This window comes from Dioscorea cayenensis, chromosome 7 (genome assembly GCF_009730915.1).
Source record: "Dioscorea cayenensis subsp. rotundata cultivar TDr96_F1 chromosome 7, TDr96_F1_v2_PseudoChromosome.rev07_lg8_w22 25.fasta, whole genome shotgun sequence".
In the NCBI taxonomy this organism is placed as follows: Eukaryota; Viridiplantae; Streptophyta; class Magnoliopsida; order Dioscoreales; family Dioscoreaceae; genus Dioscorea; species Dioscorea cayenensis.
The window spans coordinates 26,925,391-26,947,133 of record NC_052477.1 but is presented as its reverse complement, the minus strand read 5'-3'; the positions used below and the strand labels follow the sequence as shown (position 1 = coordinate 26,947,133).

General features: G+C 34.7%; 5 protein-coding genes across 8 annotated transcripts; 1 reads left to right on the top strand and 4 right to left on the bottom strand.

Annotated features, from left to right (window-relative positions):
* Nucleotides 1-138: 138 nt before the first annotated feature.
* On the bottom strand, nucleotides 139-7,158 carry LOC120264250 (probable ADP-ribosylation factor GTPase-activating protein AGD14). Of its 3 annotated transcripts, none has more exons than XM_039272049.1 (14): nucleotides 6,822-7,158; nucleotides 3,396-3,543; nucleotides 3,246-3,307; nucleotides 2,664-2,751; nucleotides 2,530-2,591; nucleotides 2,378-2,453; nucleotides 1,952-2,290; nucleotides 1,473-1,865; nucleotides 1,285-1,386; nucleotides 1,166-1,207; nucleotides 995-1,072; nucleotides 679-799; nucleotides 509-551; nucleotides 139-417 (listed from the first exon to the last, which is right to left on the bottom strand). In XM_039272049.1, exons 1-14 carry the CDS (start codon nucleotides 7,004-7,006, stop codon nucleotides 363-365), a joined length of 1,794 nt encoding a protein of 597 aa, XP_039127983.1. In that variant the 5' UTR covers nucleotides 7,007-7,158; the 3' UTR covers nucleotides 139-362. The 3 variants fall into 3 exon arrangements, with proteins under 3 accessions (XP_039127983.1, XP_039127985.1, XP_039127984.1); XM_039272051.1 differs by lacking the exon at nucleotides 6,822-7,158 and adding an exon at nucleotides 6,398-6,656; XM_039272050.1 differs by lacking the exon at nucleotides 1,166-1,207.
* A 69-nt stretch (nucleotides 7,159-7,227) lies between these two features.
* Nucleotides 7,228-7,924, top strand: LOC120264255 (geranylgeranyl diphosphate reductase, chloroplastic-like). Its single transcript, XM_039272056.1, has one exon. The coding sequence runs from the start codon at nucleotides 7,285-7,287 to the stop codon at nucleotides 7,807-7,809; it is 525 nt and encodes a 174-aa protein (XP_039127990.1). The 5' UTR covers nucleotides 7,228-7,284; the 3' UTR covers nucleotides 7,810-7,924.
* A 530-nt stretch (nucleotides 7,925-8,454) lies between these two features.
* LOC120264253 (ADP-ribosylation factor 2-like) lies at nucleotides 8,455-12,076 on the bottom strand. Of its 2 annotated transcripts, none has more exons than XM_039272054.1 (7): nucleotides 11,941-12,076; nucleotides 11,533-11,694; nucleotides 10,636-10,706; nucleotides 10,085-10,204; nucleotides 9,265-9,383; nucleotides 8,849-8,930; nucleotides 8,455-8,705 (listed from the first exon to the last, which is right to left on the bottom strand). In XM_039272054.1, the coding sequence occupies exons 2-7, from the start codon at nucleotides 11,678-11,680 to the stop codon at nucleotides 8,700-8,702; spliced, it is 546 nt and encodes a 181-aa protein (XP_039127988.1). In that variant the 5' UTR covers nucleotides 11,681-11,694; nucleotides 11,941-12,076; the 3' UTR covers nucleotides 8,455-8,699. The 2 variants fall into 2 exon arrangements, with proteins under 2 accessions (XP_039127988.1, XP_039127989.1); XM_039272055.1 differs by having other exon boundaries at nucleotides 11,533-11,712; nucleotides 11,941-12,070.
* Nucleotides 12,077-12,806: 730 nt separating this feature from the next.
* On the bottom strand, nucleotides 12,807-17,274 carry LOC120264252 (ADP-ribosylation factor 1-like). Its single transcript, XM_039272053.1, has 7 exons — nucleotides 17,113-17,274; nucleotides 16,743-16,905; nucleotides 15,684-15,754; nucleotides 15,301-15,420; nucleotides 14,552-14,670; nucleotides 13,502-13,583; nucleotides 12,807-13,044 (listed from the first exon to the last, which is right to left on the bottom strand). The coding sequence occupies exons 2-7, from the start codon at nucleotides 16,888-16,890 to the stop codon at nucleotides 13,039-13,041; spliced, it is 546 nt and encodes a 181-aa protein (XP_039127987.1). The 5' UTR covers nucleotides 16,891-16,905; nucleotides 17,113-17,274; the 3' UTR covers nucleotides 12,807-13,038.
* A 483-nt stretch (nucleotides 17,275-17,757) lies between these two features.
* Nucleotides 17,758-21,412, bottom strand: LOC120264468. Its single transcript, XM_039272280.1, has 4 exons — nucleotides 21,236-21,412; nucleotides 20,361-20,454; nucleotides 20,179-20,283; nucleotides 17,758-18,157 (listed from the first exon to the last, which is right to left on the bottom strand). The coding sequence occupies exons 1-4, from the start codon at nucleotides 21,385-21,387 to the stop codon at nucleotides 17,885-17,887; spliced, it is 624 nt and encodes a 207-aa protein (XP_039128214.1). The 5' UTR covers nucleotides 21,388-21,412; the 3' UTR covers nucleotides 17,758-17,884.
* Nucleotides 21,413-21,743: the final 331 nt, after the last annotated feature.

The following is a 21,743-nucleotide window of genomic DNA, read 5'->3' as shown; positions in this document are numbered from 1 at the left end:
CCAGACTTCAAAATATTTTACCCATTCTCATCATATCTTGCTAACATTTTATATGGAATTTGTGGAATTATCTCTTATAGCACAGTTCAAATACTCAGTTTGGTATTCACGCAATTCAACTTTCTGCATGTTAGAAAATCACAGAGAACTACAAAGACTTTGCATTCATATGCAAATTGTTCACTGATTACTTGTGAGGATCATATATTCTCTTTTATCACAACCAGAATAACATTGCACACAATGGGATAAATTTTGTTTCATGGAATGATATGCATATGACCTGGTTCAATGAAGGATCATTTATTACTGCAAATGAGTTGCTGTACATTGCTATCATAAGATATTTGATTTTTGGTGAGTTAAGCAAAAGGGTTCCCACCAACAGATGCGACTGGTGCTTGTGAGTGTATATTCCTGCAAACCGACGTTATTTTCACTCAGACCTCATGAAGAAACTTTGCAGAGATTGAACAAATTACTAATCTAATGATGCCAAACAACTTACATTAACTGTTGTCCAGGTAACTGCCCTGCAATATATGTTAACCCTGCAAGGAATTGAGGATGATGACAATTAGAGTTGAGTGATATTTGCAGAATGGTATGAATTTTTGCAAGTAATGGCATCAATTATCAAGATTTTTGCAAGTAATGGCATCAATTATCAAGATTTACCAGGGGAAATGAATGGTGTGGTTGAATTCTGAGGAATCCATGGCTCAGGGAAACCACCAGGGAGTCCAATCGACGTATATGGATTTGGAAGTGCTGCTCGCAAATCATTCATGTCGAAGAACTGCAAAATAAGAAACAGGAATTAAAGTAGAAGTTGAGATCGAGAAGGTTAAACCTTCTCAATTTAATAAAATCGGAATCCTCTGTCATTATGATAATATTAGCCATAAAAAGAAATGTTCCATAATTTTGTATGAAAAAAGTCATCATCAAAATGATGCACGAAAAAGCAGCAAATTCATGAGATTGGTATTACCTCATAATCAGATTCAAGCTTCGAACTGTAAGGAAGTTCAAATGGATTTGTCGATTTTTGCTCCCATGCGGTATTAACCTGTAAATTAAAATTGGAAAATTTGTTAAGAGTTTCTTTTTGATGATCATGTGACCAATAATTGACCATTGAAGGTAAGATGGATGACGATACCGAGGGAACAACAGATGTTCCAAATCCATTTTCTACAAAAACCTGCAATTACTGAATTGTAAGCATAAGATGCTCCAATACAACAACACATTGGACATTGAATTAAAGTGCATAAGCACCTCTTTGACTTTTATTTCAGCATATGGATTGCTGAATGGAGCATTGTGCTGAAATAAGGAATGGTTACTGCTCTCAGTATCATCACCAAAAGCATTCCATGGCTGTCAGGAAAAAAAAAAAAGAAGTAAAAGCTTCATACATTGTTCTTTGTTACCGTAACGATGAACATTTTGCAAAAATTCCTTACCTGGGATGCTTCATTTGGACTAACATGCCACGGAGCAGACACGAAAGGATGAATATCATTAGGTAAAGTTGCATATTCAGCATGATTAGGTGTATCAAATGTAGCCCATTGGTCATTTTCTGAGACTCTATCTTTCGACAATTTTTGTGAAACTGAGTTTGCAGATGACGGTTGTGGAGTAATTTCTGTGAATAAATCCACTGTTGGTGCTAAATAAATCGAAGTCGAAGATGATCGTATCAAAGAAGCAGCTGCAGGTATCTCTGCTGACCGAGTTCTTGAAAGATGTCTATACTCTGTGGAAGTATCAGTAAAGTTAGCTGAATTAACTGATCTTAGAGAAATAGGTTCTCTAGCAAAGGATCCAATGCTGTTGGATGATGATGTAGTCCTCTGAGAAAAAATGAAGAAACTCATATGTTATTGATAAATAAAGTAATCTGCATAACGATAAAACTAAACAGAAGTTAATAGCTGACCAGCATTCGAGGAATTCCATTTAAATCCTGGTGAACATTTGACTTTGCATCTTGATCATCGAGAAAATTTGGTGAATTTCTACCAAATTTTAATGGACTTACTGCAACAGCCATTTTGTCGGTATATTTTTCTTCATGCATTTGCTTCAGTAATTGATCAGGACTATGTAAAATACTAGAGATTTTAACTTCATACCCTCGGTCCGAACCTGGTTTTCTAGTAAGCATACCATATTTTTTCCCATTGCGTCTTTCATCATATTGATTGTCATAAACAGGGCTTTGGGAATATGAATGATAGGATCTTGACCGCCTATGATCTTCATGGTTCTTAAGGCTCTGTATATGATACAAATTATAATTTAAAATAAGTTATTCGGTAACTAAAATTCCAATTAGAATTGCATCAAGTTATGAACAGCACACCTCTGTGGACGTCCCCTCGGCAAATTTCTTATCAACGTATACATGTTTTATGAATTCTCTAATCTTTTCTGTATTGCTGAAATGAAAAGACGAAATTAATAGTAGCACGATCATTATTACTAATCAAACAACAAAGAGTTCTTTTGTCTGACCTGTTATCAGGTAACATCATCCTCTGCAAATCCCAATCTTTCAGAAAAATTTCTCTTGCTCTCTGCAACAGCAGATTGATCACCTCATCACTTAGCAAAATTAAGATGCAGCAAAAGCGAGCATGTTTTGTTACCTGATTTCCACCCTTCTGAAGAGCCTCAACTTCTTTCAAGGTAAATTTAGACATGGAAACCGATTTCACACGATGAGTGAATTCCCGGCTACAAAATAGAAAACAAAAGTACACGTTAGAGACTTGTTCTTCACATCTCATTACAATCAAAAATTTTTATGGCATAATATATTCGGACTATAAAGTTTTGTGAGATGAACAAACTTAAGTTTCTGAATAAAAAATTAAATTTTCAATAAAATTATGAGCAAATTCTAATGCAGAAACATCACAATCTGCAAGTCCAATTGCCATCACAAAAAGTCCACTGGAGTTGAAAGTGCAAAACCAAAGTATGAAAGCTATAAAATTTCAAACACCAGAGACTTTAATATTAGTTTTAGATCTACTCCAAGAAACACATCTAAAGATCATTGTCAAAAGTTCAGATTCATCTTCATTGCAATAATTTAGTAGACACATGCTGTTTTCTTCAAAACTTGAGTTTGATGAAGAATCAAACCAAATCCACACAACAATCATAGAACAATTAATCAAATCAAAAAGAATAAAAAATAAATAAAAAAATAAAAAGCACTCAACTGAATCCCACTGCAAATGGTGCAAACAAAAGTCCAGAAATTAGTGCAAACATACTGTGGCCCCTGATCACAAGAAAAGTAAAGAACTTTAGATCCAAAAAAATACCCAATCTCTTAAAAGGAAAAGGAAAGAGTTTTTTTTATTATCAACCAAGCTGTTGCAATTGATGCAATTTCTATTGGGAGGGAGCTTGAGTAATCCCCTAATGATCTTCTCATTTCTTTCCTCCTCTTTCTTGCTGCTCATCTTCTTTGCAATGAAATCCCAAAGAGTGAAATCTGGTACTTTTCTGGTGGCTCTTCAGACAAACAGAAGAAGTGGGCAAAATACATACATATATATATAAACAAGAAAACAATAAAGAGATGAGGGTTTAGAAAACCATTAAAAAAATAAAATAAAATTAATAAAATAAAAATTTAGAGTTGATAGTGTAAAGAGAGAAGGGATCTCTATTGATCTCATGCTCTGTTGTGCACTGACCGACCGTTGCTGTCATGTTGGAGGGCCAATGCTTGCATGCACTAAACCTGATTTACCATTTTGTCCTTCACGTGGGGTCCTGTTTCTTTTATTTTTACTATTGTTAAGCATTAATATTATATTATTATATTTAATTTAATAATTAGTCTCTAAAAAATAGATTTTTTTTCTCTATATTGGATATACCAGCCAAGAATGATAAAGGTCATGATTTGTGTAAGATAGTTAGTCACATATACACCTTTTCAAAAATTATATGAAGTGACTAAGTACAATTCTTATGCCGGTGAAATCAATAACATAAATAATAAATATAATTATTTTTTGAGAATTAAAAAAATTATTGGGTCATGTAATTAAAGGGGTCTTTTAGGAACAATGATACTAACAAAGGGAGGTGGATGAGGAGGTGGGAGCCATTTATTAGTGGGACCATGATAACAAATTAGAAACTTAATAAAAAGTTCTAAAGTTATAATAATGGCCAAAAGAAACAGTCCACATCCACTGCTTTCATTATGTGGAAGAAAGTGCAATCTACGGCTGAGATGGTCATGGATAATATCTCTACCTACCATCTAACGGCTGATGTAGATCAGTTTATTTTTAATTAATTATGGTTTCATTGTTGTTAGTACTTAGGCAGTCTTTGTTGTACTAATTCCTTAATTAATTAATTAATCATGATCTCGTATGGCTGAGCTGCTTAGTAGCCCATCTGAAGTTCAGCGAGGTTAACCAAAAAATTAACACTCCTATGAATGAGCTATTAAGTACAGATTACGCATATGATAACTTAAAACAATAACATATTATCCCCAATTTACAGTCATATACAAAAATAAGATTAATCTCTTAACACGCATCTATACCCTTACTCTATGTGTATAGGTTTCAAACCTATCTCAATATGAATGAAACCTTGCGTAAAAAATTTAATGCTAATAAACTAAAAAGTTACAGTTATATTTAATGTTAATAGACTAAACATGCACAACCATATAAGAATAATCTATATTATATTAAGCTTCAAAAGTAATATATATATATATATATATTAGTGCTAAATACAGTAAAAATAATATAATAATTTTTTTAAATTTGTTTATAAATATAAAAAAGCTATATGGCAAGTGTAGTTTTTTTTTAAAAATATTGTAAAAAATAAAAAATTATTAAAATGTGCAAGTTTTGGATTATTTACCAAAACACCAAAACGCACATTTTAGGGAAAATAAAAAAAAATATATATAAAAAAATGGGAGAGCATCTCCAGTTTTTCGTTTTTGAAAAACATGAATGAAAGATTATTATTCACTTTTTTATTTTTAAAAAATATTATATATATATATAATATACATATATACACACACACACGTTAGTCACCCTTCTAACGGTCATAAAATTTTTTTTTTTACAGTTGCAACTTCTTTTTTTTTCTTATATAATCTTTATTTCCCACCTCATACCACCTCCTCTTCATTCTCATTTTCTCCCCTAATCCTATTTCAACTTATAATTATCCGTTATTTTATATTTTCACGCATACAAGATTTTTGTTGATAATTTTTTATAATATTTTTAAAATTATAAAGTGATCACATTTTATCTATTTTACAAGTTTGATTGTCTTATTTTGTACTAAGTACTAACCGATGCAAGTTGATCATCCTACTTTGCACTAATTATTGACCGGTGCAAATTTTACTGACCTACTTTATACTAATAACTGATCGATGCAAGTTTGACCAATGATGTAAGTTTGACCGTTCTACTTTTGTACTAAGACTAGTACAAGTTTGATTGTCCTAATTACTGACCGGTATAGATTTGACCATCTTGCTTTATACTAACTACTGGCTAGTGTAGATTTGACTTTCCTATTTTATACTAAATATTAACTGATGCAGATTTGACCATCCTACTTTATATTAATTACTGACTAATATAAGTTTAACTCGTCCTAAATTAGTAATCGGTGCATGTTTGACAGACCTATTTTATACTAAATATTTCGCAATAATTTCTGACAAAGTTTGACCATTCTATTTTTAAATATTTTTGAGATTTGTATTTTTTAAAAAATAAAACATAAAAAATATAACTTAAATATTATTTTCTAATATAAATTTTAAAAAAATTTAAAACTCTTAACGGCAGCCATGCTTATCCGTTAAGAATTTAAAAAAAAAGAAAAAGAAAACGAGAGAATCTCCTGTTTTCTATTAAAAAATTCATGAAAATGAGAGAAACTCCCCGTTTTCAGATTTTAAAAAATAAAAACAAAAATAAAGGAGAAAATTTTCTGTTTTCCCCGAAAATGTGTCCGGTAAATAATCCCAAAACATGCTTATTATAGTAATTTATTTATTTTTACAATATATTAAAAAATCTATAAGAGCACATACATAAAGAAAACAATTTTGTGTTTCTTCACTTCTTTAGTGGAGGCTGTGGTCCTGTGGAGCACAATCAACCATGTAGAAAATTTGATGCTAATAATAGATAGACCAAACAATTTATGCCAATTTTTTTAAAAATCAATAAAAATAAATAATATTTAAAATAATTCTCTTTTTATTTTTTTTAAAAATAGTTTAAAATAATGAACTATTTTAATATATATATATAATATCAAAATATTTAAAAAGATAATAAGGACAAGAAACCTTCAATTATGTCCGTCCGATCTCCAACAACAACGCCTCGAGATCAGAGCTCCCTCATGCACCCCGCCACGGGCGGGCGCCACTTCCCACCTCCACTTTCTCCAGACAAACAAAACCCATCATGAAAAGCTTCAGAATTGTTTATATTATATATATATATATATATATATTCTCTTCTTCTTCTTTCCTCTTCTTCTCCATCTCTCCCAAACCCTCAATCTCTAACCCTAATCCCACCTCCATGGCCGCCGCCGCCACAACCCACCTCCTTCCCTCCATCACTCCCCTCAAATCTCAAACAAAGCCCATTCGCCAGCTCACTCCTTCACTCACTACCGCCAAGCTCCGTGCCGCCGTGATCGGCGGCGGCCCGGCGGGCGCGAGCGCCGCAGAAACCCTAGCTAAAGGAGGGATCGAAACATACCTGATCGAACGAAGCCCCTCCGGCACGAAGCCCTGCGGCGGCGCCATCCCTCTCTGCATGCTCGACGAGTTCTCCATCCCCGAATCCCTAATCGACCGCCGCGTCACCCGCATGCGCATCATCTCCCCCTCCAACCTCACCGCCGACTTCGGCTCCGCCCTCCTCCCCGGCCAACACATTCCCATGCTCCGCCGTGAGGTCCTCGATTCCTTCCTCCGCGACCGCGCCGTTTCCCACGGCGCTCACCTCCTCCACGGCCTCTTCACCTCCCTCACCCTCCCACGCACCCCTCACGACCCTTATCTCATCCACTACAACGCCGGCGGCAAAAACCCAAACCCTCGCGGCCGACGTCATCATCGGCGCCGACGGCACCAACAGCCGAGTAGCCAAATCCATTAACGCGGGATCCAACACCCACGCGATCGCATTCCAAGAGCGGATCCGCCTCCCAGATGCCCAGATGCAGCACTACTCCGACCTCGCCGAAATGTACATCGGCGATGACGTCTCCCCAGACTTCTACGCCTGGGTCTTCCCCAAATGCGATCACGTAGCAGTCGGCACAGGGACCATCTCATCAAAGCACCAAATCAAGAAATACCAGACCGGAATCCGGCGGAGGGCGAATGAGAAGATCGGCGAAGGGGAAGTGATAAAGGTGGAGGCACATCCAATCCCAGAGCACCCAAGGGCGAGGAGAGTGGTGGGAAGGGTGGCGCTGGTAGGGGACGCGGCGGGGTACGTGACGAAGTGCTCAGGAGAAGGGATATACTTCGCGGCGAAGAGCGGGAGAGTTTGTGGAGAAGCGGTGGTGAAGGCGTCGGAAGGAGGGGAGAGGATGGTGAAGGAGGAGGAGATGAAGGAAGGGTATTTGAGGAAGTGGGATGAGGAATTTGGGATGATGTTTAGGTTCATGGGAATGTTGGAGAGCGTGTTTTATAAGAGTAATTGGGGGAGAGAAGCTTTGGTGGAGATGTGTGGGTGATGAGTATGTGCAAAAGAGGACGTTTGAGAGTTATTTGTATAAGAGGATGGAGATGGGAAAGGTGGAGGATTTGGTTGGGGATTTGAGGTTGGGGTTTAGGACTTTGGAGTGTTTGGGGAGGAATTTGGTTGTTGGGAGGGAGGTGGAGAGGTTGAAGAGGTGGTGGTGGGTTTTGGAGAATGATGAAGCTCTCAGTCTCAGGTGAGTTTTTTGTTTTTAGTTTTTTTTGTTTTTTATTTTGTTGTATTATTATTAGTTTGAATTTGATGGAGTTTGGGAGAATGTTTTTTTTTTAAAAAAAATAAAATATGTGATTGATTGATCATTTTTTTTAGTCTACTGAGGACTTTTCTCATGATATAATAACAATAACAATGTCTGAGAACACGTCATTCTAACTGTTTCTAATTTACATACTAGGTGCTTATATTAAAATAGATATAATCCGCCAATATTTAAAGTTGTATTTTGATTACATTTTTCCTTTTTTCAATAATAAACTGCTTGTAATACATTATATTTTAATATACCCGTATATTTTAGTATACCAGCATGGAGTTCTAATAACATTAATTTGGGGGAAAAAATGTGAGTCCAATTTTCCCATTGTATTTAATACACCCAACTGACCAAATAGAGGTTAACTTAGTACGCTTTAAGGATAAATTAATATAAGCAATGGCAAGGTAATCAACATCATCATTCCAAAAGGCAGCAGAGTCAACAAGCAAAAACCAAATAGTAAAGTGTAACGCTACAAATACCAGGCAACCATATATGAAGTAAGAGGCAAAATATGAAGTTTTGCAGTAGCAATTTGACAATTAATAACTAAGGATCAGGTATCCGTTTTGAGATCATTGTCTTCAACTGAGAAAGAGTGCTAAGATTTAACCCTGAAAAATAAAACCAAAAATTAGGCATGAAGATCACCAAAAGACTAGCACGCACGCACGCTCACACACTACAAGAAAAAAATAAAAATAAAAAGAAACAAAAATCAGCAAAGAAGAGAGTAATTGATGCATTAAGCTATTACCTTGTTTGCAATGTTGCTGGAGAGCCAGTCCAAACCCTCATACAAGCCCTCACCAGATGTTGCACAGGTGCTCTGTATGTACCTGCAGCACGAACAATCCACATAATCCAGAAATCAATCCGAGACACAAAATTTTATGAGATCGCAAGGATAAAGATATTACGTGTCTTGAAAACATGCTTGTGAATACACTGAATTTATATTATGGTCGATGAGAACATGTTTTGGGAACAAACATGACAAATGGTGCGAAAGAAGTATAAAAAATCTTGCAAATACATTTTCTGGAAAACAGATCAAGCAACCATTTTCTGATAACATGATATTTAGTTGTATGCTCAACTCCAACACTATTTAAAACAACCAAATTCTACAGAACATAAAAATGCAAGGATGAGTTCAAGAGTAGGAAGTACCAGTGCCGTTGGCGCAAGGAGTGCAACCCAAGCTTATCAGTGATTTCAGCAGCATTCATTGCATTAGGCAGATCTTGCTTGTTTGCAAACACAAGCAGGACAGCATCGCGCAATTCATCCTGCCCTCATTTAGAAGGAAGATGCATTTAGAATATGTGAAACAAGCACATAAGAAAGCATAAAACATCCCAAGTAAGACGCGCAAAGATAGCAAGGGAAAGCAAATAACCCAATAAAAAGCTTAAATAAAGGATTTAGACACCCATAACACAAAATCATACTTTGTTTCTAAATCCCAAGAGCTCCCTTATCAACAGGGCATATACAAGTCAACCCACTTAAACTCTTTTCAGTTTTGGGGAAGCAATTACATTTTTTGAGCGACAAATGCATATGCACAGATATATTTCAGGTAGATTATTATGAAAGTAATTCATATCAAGATTCAGATATATTCAGAAAGAATACCAGATTTAATTTCAAGCAACTTTTGATCGAAATAAATATCAAAATCTAGCAATGGACAGATAATAAAAACTTGATAATCAATACTTTAATGTGGAAGTAGAGTAAAACTCAATACAACCATTATCGAACTATTTGGTAGTCAAAATGTAATCAGCCGGAATTTGCCAATATGCCCAGGTCCAAGGAACATAAAACAACTGCAGGATTGAGGAATAGTTGGATATAGTCTAGTTGGACATAATCTGGTTAATTTGATAATCGAAAGATAATTCTCATGATCTTGTAATTCTAAATATCATGATCTATACAAATGGAAAGCTTGTGGGCAAATAAAATATGGGAAGAAATATACCTCATTCAGCATCCTGTGCAGCTCATCCCTAGCCTCAACAACACGATCTCTATCGTTGCTGTCAACCACAAAGATAAGGCCTTGGGTGTTTTGGAAGTAGTGCCTCCACAGAGGCCTGATCTGTTGTTTGAAATAATTTGATCAGAAATAAACAAAACAATGGTGCATAACAACAACAGCTATAGTTTCTAGTTTTGGCAACAATTCAGGTAAAATTTTCCAAGTGTTTAAACACATACTCCCTCCGGTCCTTTTTACTTGTCCCATTTTAGAGCTTTCCTTTGGTTCTTTTCACTTATCCACTTAGAAAATTCATGAAGCATTAGTTATTAGTTTTCCAAATTTACCCTTTATATTTAATGTACTTTCTACAACTACCAACAAACATATTCAACTATATATTTTATTAAATCATATTTTAAATAAAAGTAATTTTGAAAAATTAATATAATATTTTTATAAATTTTAGATTTTTAACTAACTTCAACTTATTTTCTTAAGTACTTGGGAGTAGTCACAATGAAACAACATCTAACATAAACATTGTATACCTTATCCTGGCCACCAACATCCCAAACAGTGAAGCTGATGTTCTTGTACTCCACTGTCTCCACATTGAACCCTGTATTTGATTGTGAGTTGCAAGGCTTAAATGACAGATAAGGCTAAAATAATTTACCCAAAATTAAAACAATGAGAAATGGCTTTATAACCAAAAATCTTTCTCTTTACCCAAAATTATGGTAAACAAAATGACATAAAATTTTCCTATGGTTATCAGTAACTCAACAACCCACTGAACCATAGCATTTGAACATAAAGGTTCACCTTACACTTCGTTGTAGTAGCCATTTCAAATTCAAATTCCAGTAAACATAGTATTAGAGTTCAGCGCATGAACATAGCCATGGGTTTGCCTAAAGCATGTTCTACCTAGTTCCTACATAATCCAGTCCGCTAATAAAATATGAATGCATTGTCAATTATCAGTTCCATAAGTAAAAATACAAAGTTTGTCGGAATAAGTAAATAACCTCATGAAGAAGAATATATAATCATTCAATTATACAAACATTTAAGAACAATCAGATGTTTTTACAAGAGCGGTTACATAGACTATTTACTCACAAAAATGATATATATATATATATATGGCATTTCACACATGCAAACAACGATGCAACATGCAATAACTCCAGATGGGATCTATATCAAAAGGGAAGGTTTTGAATGAAATGCTGCACAAAAATTTCAGTCAAAGTCCTACTAAATCATAGAGATATTTAAAAATCAGTATGCCTATAATGATTATTAGAGATCTATCTCATTGCCCCCTAATTTACAGTTTAGAACAGACTCAATCCAGATAAAGAGCAAAAGAAAAATAGCTGATATAATTGAATAAGAGATCAAAGAGGAAAATAAGAAAAGGAGAATGAGACGCTCACCGATGGTGGGGATGGTAGTGACAATCTCGCCAAGCTTGAGCTTATAGAGGATGGTGGTCTTACCGGCGGCATCGAGACCAACCATCAGGATCCTCATCTCCTTCTTGGCGAAAAGCCGGCCAAAGAGCTTCGTGAACGTGAGCCCCATCTCTCCCTGTGCTCCTACAAACAGGATCAAATCTACAAATCTTAATTCCATAAATCCAACAGATCCAAAACAAGATAACCAAAAAAATTAAAAAAAATAAATAAATAAAACAAGATCCACAACACTGATCCATCCATCGTATATCACATCAGATCTAGGGTATTAAACAAAAACGAAGAGATTAATTAGAGAAGGAATGGATCTGAGATCGAGATTGAAGTTGGATCAAGGTGAAAGGAAATGGAGATAGAAGCAATTACCGAGAGATGAGGGATGAGAAGCCGAGAGACGGAGAAGGGAAGCGCGTGGATCTCACACCGAAGCGGACGAGAAGAGAGAGAAGAGCACGGGAAGAGGGAAAGGACAACGATGCAACAAGGTTACAACCATTTCCAGTTCTAGCTATTAAAAAGATGATAATTTTAAGTCTCTTTTTTTTTAAAAAAAAGGGAAATTTTAATTAAGAAAGTAATTTCAAAATTTCAAATTTAATTAAGAAAGCTTTTGGAGATCAGTAGCACGGATCATCCTTGAATTAAGTAAATGTAAATTTAAATTTAAATTAATTTTGGTGAATAAAGGCACTAATGATTTTTATATATATATTTTTTACATGAAAATATATTTTGATTTTGATTTTGATTTTTTTTTTGTTCAGTTACGTTGATAGAGAAAACATAACCTGAACAAAAACGCAAGAGTGATTATTTATAAAAAATTAATTTTGCAAAAAGTCAATCAATCTAAAATGACCCTACTAATGAGAATTGGGTAGAGTACCCACCAATACACATGGAGACTAAGAAAATAATACTAATACTAATAATAATAATAATAATAACTGAAATAAATCAGAAGTGAACGATGCTGTAATCATACATGATACTTCTTAAACTAATCTTTTGAAGGAAAATTGCACCACAGGAGAACAACGCTATGCATCAAACGGCATTTACCCAATTAATTTGCCGAATGGATGAAGCTTGTTATGTTCGCTTCAAACCACGATGTGAATCATCATAAAAATTAAAAACACAGTTGACTTCTCCACAGGATTGATGATTTGCCAAACAATTGCAACAATGCAACGGAAGAACAGATCAAAAGAAGAAAAAAAGAAACAAGAGAAACAGAAAGAGAGGATCCAAACTAAATTTTCAAAATATACCATAAAGTCATAAACAAAGACAATTACTGAAATAGTTCCAGTCACTAGCAAGTACACGCTATCAAATTCTGGAGTAGCAAATCAACAAAGAAAAGCCCGGAGTCACCATCTGTCCGTTTAAGCTCACTTCATGGGACACGGTGGCACCAGCGCCACCTCCGACACCTCCTCACCAAGACGAGTGAGAAATTTATGCCTGGTGAACAAAAACCCACGGTAAGGCACAATAACACAGGTACACACTCAAAAACATGTAATTGGCACATCATACATCAAACTATATTCCAGTTTCAATTATTTGCAGAAACATACTAAAATTTATATTAGGATATGCAACCTTCAGGGCAGTGTTAACATGTTATGACTAAGCTATGTTCCAATTCTTTATCAGCAGAATAGAATAGAAGTTTATGTCAGGAGACACAACCTCAATGGTAATGTTGTTGTAACTGAGTTCCAAATTAGATAAGAGTGCAAAATTTATGTCAGAAGGTATAAAACAGGTGAACTAAGTTATATTCCAGTTCCATATTTACAGAAAAGAATATAAGTTATGTTAGGAGGTATAACTTTGTTGGAAACATTACTGTAATTAAGCCATGTTTCAGTTCAATATAAGCAGAAGGGGGCACAAGTTATGCAGAAGATATCACCTTGCTCGCAATGTTGCTGGAGAGCCAGTCCAACCCCTCGTACAACCCTTCACCAGATGTCGCACAGGTGCTCTGGATGTACCTGCAACAAAATCAATATCTACTCAAGATACGAAAAATTAACACAATCACACAATCACATCTGAAGTTAGCAGATTGAGGAGAGAGAATTCACTGTAACAAAAAAATATTTTGTATTAAAAGGTGCAATTTCAATTTCCTCAGTTCTAAGACACAAGTAACACATTGATATATATGCCTATATAGAGTCACATGAAGCCTCAATTACATAACTATACATACTATTAAAGTAGATGTATAATCTACTCCGAGAACGTATCAAGGAACAATTTTAATTTTTTTAATAACATTTAAGTTTTTATTTATTTTACTTATAATATTAATAATTGACAAACATTAATTACACTTAATTATTTATGTAATAAATGTCCATAAGACCTTTGAAATCCAAAGTATAAAATAGTTTCTATGGAGGAGTTATTTAATTATATTATTTTATATATGATAGTGCCTCAAAACTCCTCACAAAATTTTAAAATCTCCGATGTGAAGCTGGAGAAAATGCCTAGTATTAAAAATAAAGACAATCATTTTACATGTGTCTCCTCATCTAAGACGAACAACAGAACAGGACCACTGCAGGCTTAACAAAGAGACTAGACCTGGAATCTACAAGCGATAGAGGAAGAAGAGTCCATAAAGATTTAAATCAATCATAGTAATGTGGTTCATGGAAATGGTAGTTATGGAAGATAATGTACCGATGATTGCATCTAGCGAAACACTTGTGAAACTGCCTAGTTTGTCAGACAAAATGATTACCAGCAGTAGGGTTTGCAAAAGCTTTGACAAGAAGAACCCGAAAGATCTGAGTTAACTGGACAATGATTCAAACAACTAATTTCACATGTAGAAAGCCAAAGCATGCTGAATCTTATAACCACTATTTCCTGAACACTACACATTTGCATATTCTCACCACTGAACTCCAAGTATAAGAAAACAATCAATTGAGAAACCAGTGAATACCAGTGCCGCTGGCGCAGGGAGTGCAACCCAAGCTTATCAGTGATTTCAGCAGCATTCATTGCATTAGGCAGATCTTGTTTGTTTGCAAACACAAGCAATACAGCATCTCGTAATTCATCCTGACACCATTCAAAAAGATGCTTGAACACACCAAACACATAAAAAACATCTTCATCGCGACAACAATATCCACAATGCAGAAGAATATCACTTAAGAAAGAGCAAAGTATAAAATAAAAAACATGTTTAAAAAAATTTCAAATTAGCTGCTAATCCATCAAGACTTTCCTAATTGCAAGCAAACAAAGAAGTCACCCTTTCAGGTTCTTTGACTAATACAACTCAGCCAACTTCCTGGGCCTTTACACAGATATCTCATTAAGGAATCAATTGAGACCCAGACTTAATTATGGTTTGAGTACACATTAGAATCTGCTTAGTCACTTCAGGAGTAAATTCATCGAAACTTTTGGTTCTGAAAAGAGATTTCAGTCAAAAACCATCTTCAGAACAACAGGATTATTCAACTCCAGATTGAAATTAATTTATAAAATTTGCTAAATAGGAAAACACTGTTATCCTCAAGTGGCACAAAATTCAATATAATTGGTATCAAATTATTAGATACTCAAGAATTTTCTCATTGAAAATTTATAAACAACCAATTCAAACATGCTCGTAGATTGGAATCCACATATAACAACGTAGACAGGTAGATAATTGTGCAAGTATGTAAAAATAAGACATACCTCATTAAGCATCCGATGCAGCTCATCCCTGGCCTCAACAACACGATCTCTATCATTGCTGTCCACAACAAAGATAAGCCCTTGGGTGTTCTGGAAATAGTGCCTCCACAGAGGTCTAATCTGTTGATTCAATTATTTTTATGTCAGAATTTAGGAAAATATTTAGTGGATAATAGTAATGGTAATGACATTCTAGTTATGGCATCAGTTGTAGCAAGCAGAAACTTGATGGATCTTATAACATCACAATATCTTCCTAACATTAGCCGCTACACTACATAAATCATATCAATTCCACTTAAAAGTTGTTTGTGACATCACAAAGCAAATCATATCCAATAATAACATATTAATTATAAAAAGACTCAATGAACACTAGATACCTTATCCTGGCCACCAACATCCCAAACAGTGAAGCTAATGTTCTTATACTCCACTGTCTCCACATTGAATCCTGCAATGGAAGCATAAATAGAATTTACAACCTTCATTTCAGGGTGTCTGGCACATTTAATCCAGTGCTCTTGCATTATCTAAGCTATTGGTAGGTAGAAATGTATTAATTGCCTATAAAGAAAAATCTTTCCTAACAAGAACATTATGGAAAATAAAATCATGATAGACATAAAAATGGTAACAATTTAGACATGGATTAAACTATTATTCAACAGGCTACCTACAAAACAATAAAGACAAACATAAACAGTACCCCATCCACTCAATCAAAGCATAGAGCGCCAATGCTCATCTTGAAATTCATAATAGACATTTAAAATTTGTACCCTGTCATGGATCAGCCTATGCCAATGATAACAATTATATACCAGCTTACCAATGGTGACAACATAGACTAATCACAATGACATCTGCTGAGTTTCCCTAGAGTATGGTTCACTATAAAAAGCCCAAAGACATCAATGGCCAACAATTCCATAGTTATTTCCAAGCTCAGAGCTATGCACTTTTATTTAATAACAAATACCTTATTAGATATGTAGATAATCCAAAGGGGAAAATTCAAACGTGAATTAAAATCTTTCAAGGATACAGATCAGGCTCACCAAAAGGAAGAAAGCAAAAGATAAAACTTTAATCTAGTGAAAGAAAGAAAGCTTTCATATTTTACACAAGAAGCATCATAACTAATAACAAAAAGTGACCAAAATCTGAAACCTAAACAATAATAAAAATGAAGTTTTGAAGAAAATTTTGCACCAAATTTTAAATAAATTCTTAAATAACAGATAAAACGAAACACCTTACATAAAAATTAATAACATCAACAATAATAAGATCTCTCTTAAAATAATGCCAAACCTAAAATTCCCCCTCGTTTTACACGATCATAAATAGAATCAAAGGAAAAATAAGTCCTAATATTACTACTGCAATAAGATTCCGTAAATATATAAGAGCAAAGCAAAGAGGAATGGGGCGCTCACCGATGGTGGGAATGGTGGTGACGATCTCGCCAAGCTTGAGCTTGTAAAGGATGGTGGTCTTACCGGCAGCATCAAGACCCACCATCAGGATCCTCATCTCCTTCTTGGCAAAAAGCCGGCTAAAAAGCTTCGTGAACGTGAGCCCCATCTCCCCTTAAAGCTCCTAATCACAAACCAAAATCACAAACCATGATCCCATAAGATCCAACAAAAAGGAAAAAGAAAAGCAACGATCCACAACTGAGACGCATAAATGGCATTAGATCCGAGAAATCAAACCCTAGAAAAGACGAGATCGGAATGGATCGAACAAGAAAGAGATGCAAATCGAGAACGCAGTAGACATTGAGATCGAGATCGAAGCAATTACCTAGGAACGCAAAGATCAAAGCTGCTTCTCTCTCCCCCTCGGATGCGAAGAGAAGGGATAGGGGATCTGCGATCGAAAGGGAAGAAGAGAGGAGACGAGGGCTTCGTTTTAATGAAGACCCGCGCGTCAAGGTCACGCGATACGGACACAGGCCCCTGGCACGTGAGTCTAGACTTGGCACGTGTGAATACTTTTTTGTAAATAATTTTTATAGTAGTTTGCTTTATGGAACTCAATACTTAATTCGTTATATTTTATACATAATTTTCATCATAAACTTCATAAAACAGGACAGGACGTACACAAACTCCACCATCACAGGAAATGTTATACAAAAACAGGACATACATAAACTTCACTGTCACAGGAGCAAGTGAGGACGAGATAAAAAAAGAGATGGGTATAAATCTCAACAGAGCTAGAAAAAACAGACCCACACACACATAGATGATGAAACCATCCATATACAATCACTACTTACATTTTTAGCAATATGCCCTCACTTATGATTCAAACTCTCATTATTTGTAAAAGATTCTAACGGAGACTAACTACTAATGTGATCATTTGTTGAAAAAATAGTAAGTTAAAATTACAAAAGTGAAATTGCACTTCAATAATGAATGTTGAACAATGTGCCGGACAAAAGTGAAATCTTCTGAATGAATATATTCATTTGCAAATAATGTAACATTGTTACAGATCATGACAATATTCAGAAATGTAAGCCTGACATCAAGAACAAATGCTTCAGGTTTTTCTTTTATCATGGCTACTCGGACTGCAGTGCTTCGATCTCATACCTGACCTCTTCCAAGTGTTCATTGATTCCAGTAACCGTGTCCTGCACCCTCTGGATGGCTTCCTTGAGAGCATTATCGTACTCGGCATCAGCCTCCGCTTCCTCTGTGCCTGAGGCCTCTGTGATCTCATTAATATGCAAGCACTCGTGTGACATTGGCTTGTTGTGGTAATGGCAATGCTCATGGCTCACCAGCCGCTCTGATGGTCTGCCTGCCTTCTTTAATATCTGAATCTTTGCAGTCTAGGTTGAAAGAAAAAGTAGAGAATTTATGGTCTGTAAAAGCAACAGCATCGTAGGGGAAAAAAATCCAATTCTACTTATAGTTCACAAGGAACAACTCTCAAATGAAAGTTGTTGCAGCACTAGATAGAAGGAGCATGGTTTCACCAACTAATGCACTTGGAAACCTTTCAGTTTACATTCAAAGCATATTTCAAACAATATTGTGCCCTAAAGAAAGAACGAACTAATGTGCATGTGTTATTTGGCATAATACTATTAAAATAAAATCCGAGAAAAATTCAGTTCTCATCCAATATCTATGAATAAAGGTCAACGGTCACTAATTCACTGAAGGGAAATGTGTACCAGTACATAAGTTGTTATTTTCATCAGGATGAGGTTAAAGCATCACATGTATGCAAGGCAAGCAAATATAGAAACACATTTATCAACCGCAGAATTTCTCAATAAAACTCAGAACAATATCTCTGCATGTGCATGTGGAAGTTTCAGGGCGAGATTGAAGTAAAATCTAAACCAAGACTCTTAGGTAGTGTTTGTTTCAAGGGATTTGGAGTTACATGTAACTCCAAATCCCTTACTTTTTTTAAATCCGGTGTTTGTTTTGATGTATTTCATTTTTCATGTGCTTTTGAAATCCCATCATTGAGGGATTTTGGTTTATGGTCAAAATGACCGTAAAACCAAATCCCGGGAGTTCAAAACCAGTATATATGCATATGTATATATATACATATATACATATATACAGATGTATATATATATATTATGTGTATATATATATATACAAAAATCTATACGTATACATATACATATACATATATACACATATACATTTACACATACATATACATACATATATACATAAATCTATACATATACATATATATACATACACATATACATATATATACATATACATATACACATATATGTATATGTATACACATACATATACATACATATATATATACATAAATCTATACATATACACATGCACATATACATATATACACATATGTATGCACATACATATACATACATATATTTATATATACATACATGTATGTATATACATTCCATAGATATACCTATATATAGTATGTTCACATATATAAATACACATATATATGTATATATATAAATATATATGTATATATACACAAATATATATATATACATATATGTATATGTATATATATATATATGTGTGTGTATATGCATATACGCAGACATATCCATACATTTATACACATGTTTTCCAATTCCAGATTTACAAATCATTCCAAACAAACATAAAATCTTATAATACAGTAATTCCAGTTACATCCAACCAAACACAAGATTTGACTGCACTGTATTTTGAAAGCCAAGTATTTCCAGTTACATTGTAACTAGAAATCCACTGCATTTAGAATTACATCCAACCAAACGCTATCTTAAAGGAAGTGTAAATATGGAGTATGAATACATGAAGGACTGAAATACAGCAGTATGTATGAATAATAGGATTTCTGTTTTAAATTCCCTTGAATGATGAGTTGCAGATTACAGAACTATATGATAGGCTAGACAAGGATCCAACTAACATGAATGCTTACTTGCACTAAAGAATGCACATCATATATTCATATTCATCCTCAGCCAGACACATTTCAGACGCTTCAGAGTCTTCAGAATTATAAGTTTGTGAATACTGGGAATAAAAAAGAAAAAAATAATAAAAGGAAAAATAAATTTCTCAAATCCCTGCAAGTCCCCAGCAATTAAAACCCATGCTTCGGGATCTCAAACAACTTTAAACACTTTAAACACCCATATCAGTCAAACTATAATTACTATATGCTACTTTATGTCTTCATCATGTGTTAAGTGGTGGACATAGTAAATTGACAGTACAGGTGAGGTGATTCTTGGCTCAGTTCAAAAAACAAAATAATGCATTTTTTCAGTGCAAAGTGAATCTTATAAAGATATGAGAGATCACAAAATTCCTGATTTAAGTAATGGCAAATTACCATTTGTAGTTTCTCTTTCTCCTTTGACTGGACTGACCTTAGAAGACTAGCAAGATCCCCACGGGCAAGATCAGGTGTTAAAAGCTGGGATTCCATTTCAAGAACCTGCAAAAGAAAATAACAAAACAAAATAAATTTCGATAAACAATTTTGGGAACTGAATTCAGCAAAACATTATTTACCTGCTTGGAACAATCATTGAATTCCACTGTTATCTCTCCACAAAGTTGTTGGTATGCCAAATCCCCTCCATTAGTCATATATTCAGCAAAAGCACTATGACATATTCAATAAAACTCCTTCTAGATTAAGTTGGAAAATTTAGAGAAACAAAAAGGATGCTGGGAACTAATGATATCAGATGGATCTAGGCATTATTTGGTCTCCAAAAGAAATAAGAAAAAGAAAAATAAAACACAACAAACCAAATTCTCGAGTCATGTTATTCTTCTTGACAGACACATCAATATAAAAAAATTCCCTTATAATTCTCAAATCCTTTGCTATGTCTCTTTCTCCAAATGCTCTTTGGATCAACATCATACAATTGTTACCAGCACTTAATCACATGACTGTTGAAGCAATCTGACATTTAATTTGTGGAATACTTGCTTGATCAATTATAGGATTCAATTCCAACCTCTAATAATTAAAAAGAAAAAAAAGAAAAAGAAACAACTTTTAACTTTTAACATTAGAATACCCCATCATACTCTGAAAGACAAAGAAGCTCCCATTTCATTACTAGGATTTAGCTCATAGATTTTGATTATCACCTTTTTGAATTGCATTAACTCCATAAACAAGAAGAAAATAATAGCATATGATTAAATGGAAAAAAAAAAATCAAATGAACAAACTAAGAATAGAAAAGGATTCAAATAAACAGGAAACCAAGCACGCCCTAAAACAAAAAAAATCAAAACAAAGATCTCTTTTTTCCTAAAAATTAACAAGGAACAAGATCACCAGAACCTAAGAACTCCAATTCACATCACAATCAGACCAAAATGACAAAGATCCAAAGAACAAACATAGAAAAAAAAGGGTAGCTCACCTCCGGAGCTTCGCGTAAGCTTGCGCCCTTCTCTGCTGAACGCCGAGAAATCTACGAAGAAGCTCGAGGATTTTGATCGATCTTCCGTTGGAATCGACGACGTCCATGGCCTCCACTCTTTTCACGATCTCCTCCTCCGCGCTTGCTTCCATTCTCGATTCTCTCTGGTTTGCTTCTCTTCCCTCCGAACTCCCTCGCCGTTTTGTCCTCTTTATATGGTTTAATTAGGCCGAGCCCGTTTGGCAAACAAGGTGGAGGCCCAATTAGACCTGTCCATGGGACCGGCCCAGGCCGGGCTTCGTTTATAATTATTAAATTTTAAGTTTGTTCAAGCCCAACCCGACCCAAAAATTCGAGCTTTAACTTTTGTCGAATCCCGTCCAAATTTAATAACATCTATCCAAGGCCCGTCCAAATAGATTTTTCATCAAATAATATATAAGTTATAAAAAAAAATTAACATTAATATTAATATATGAATATGATCAAATAATAAATATTATTCTAC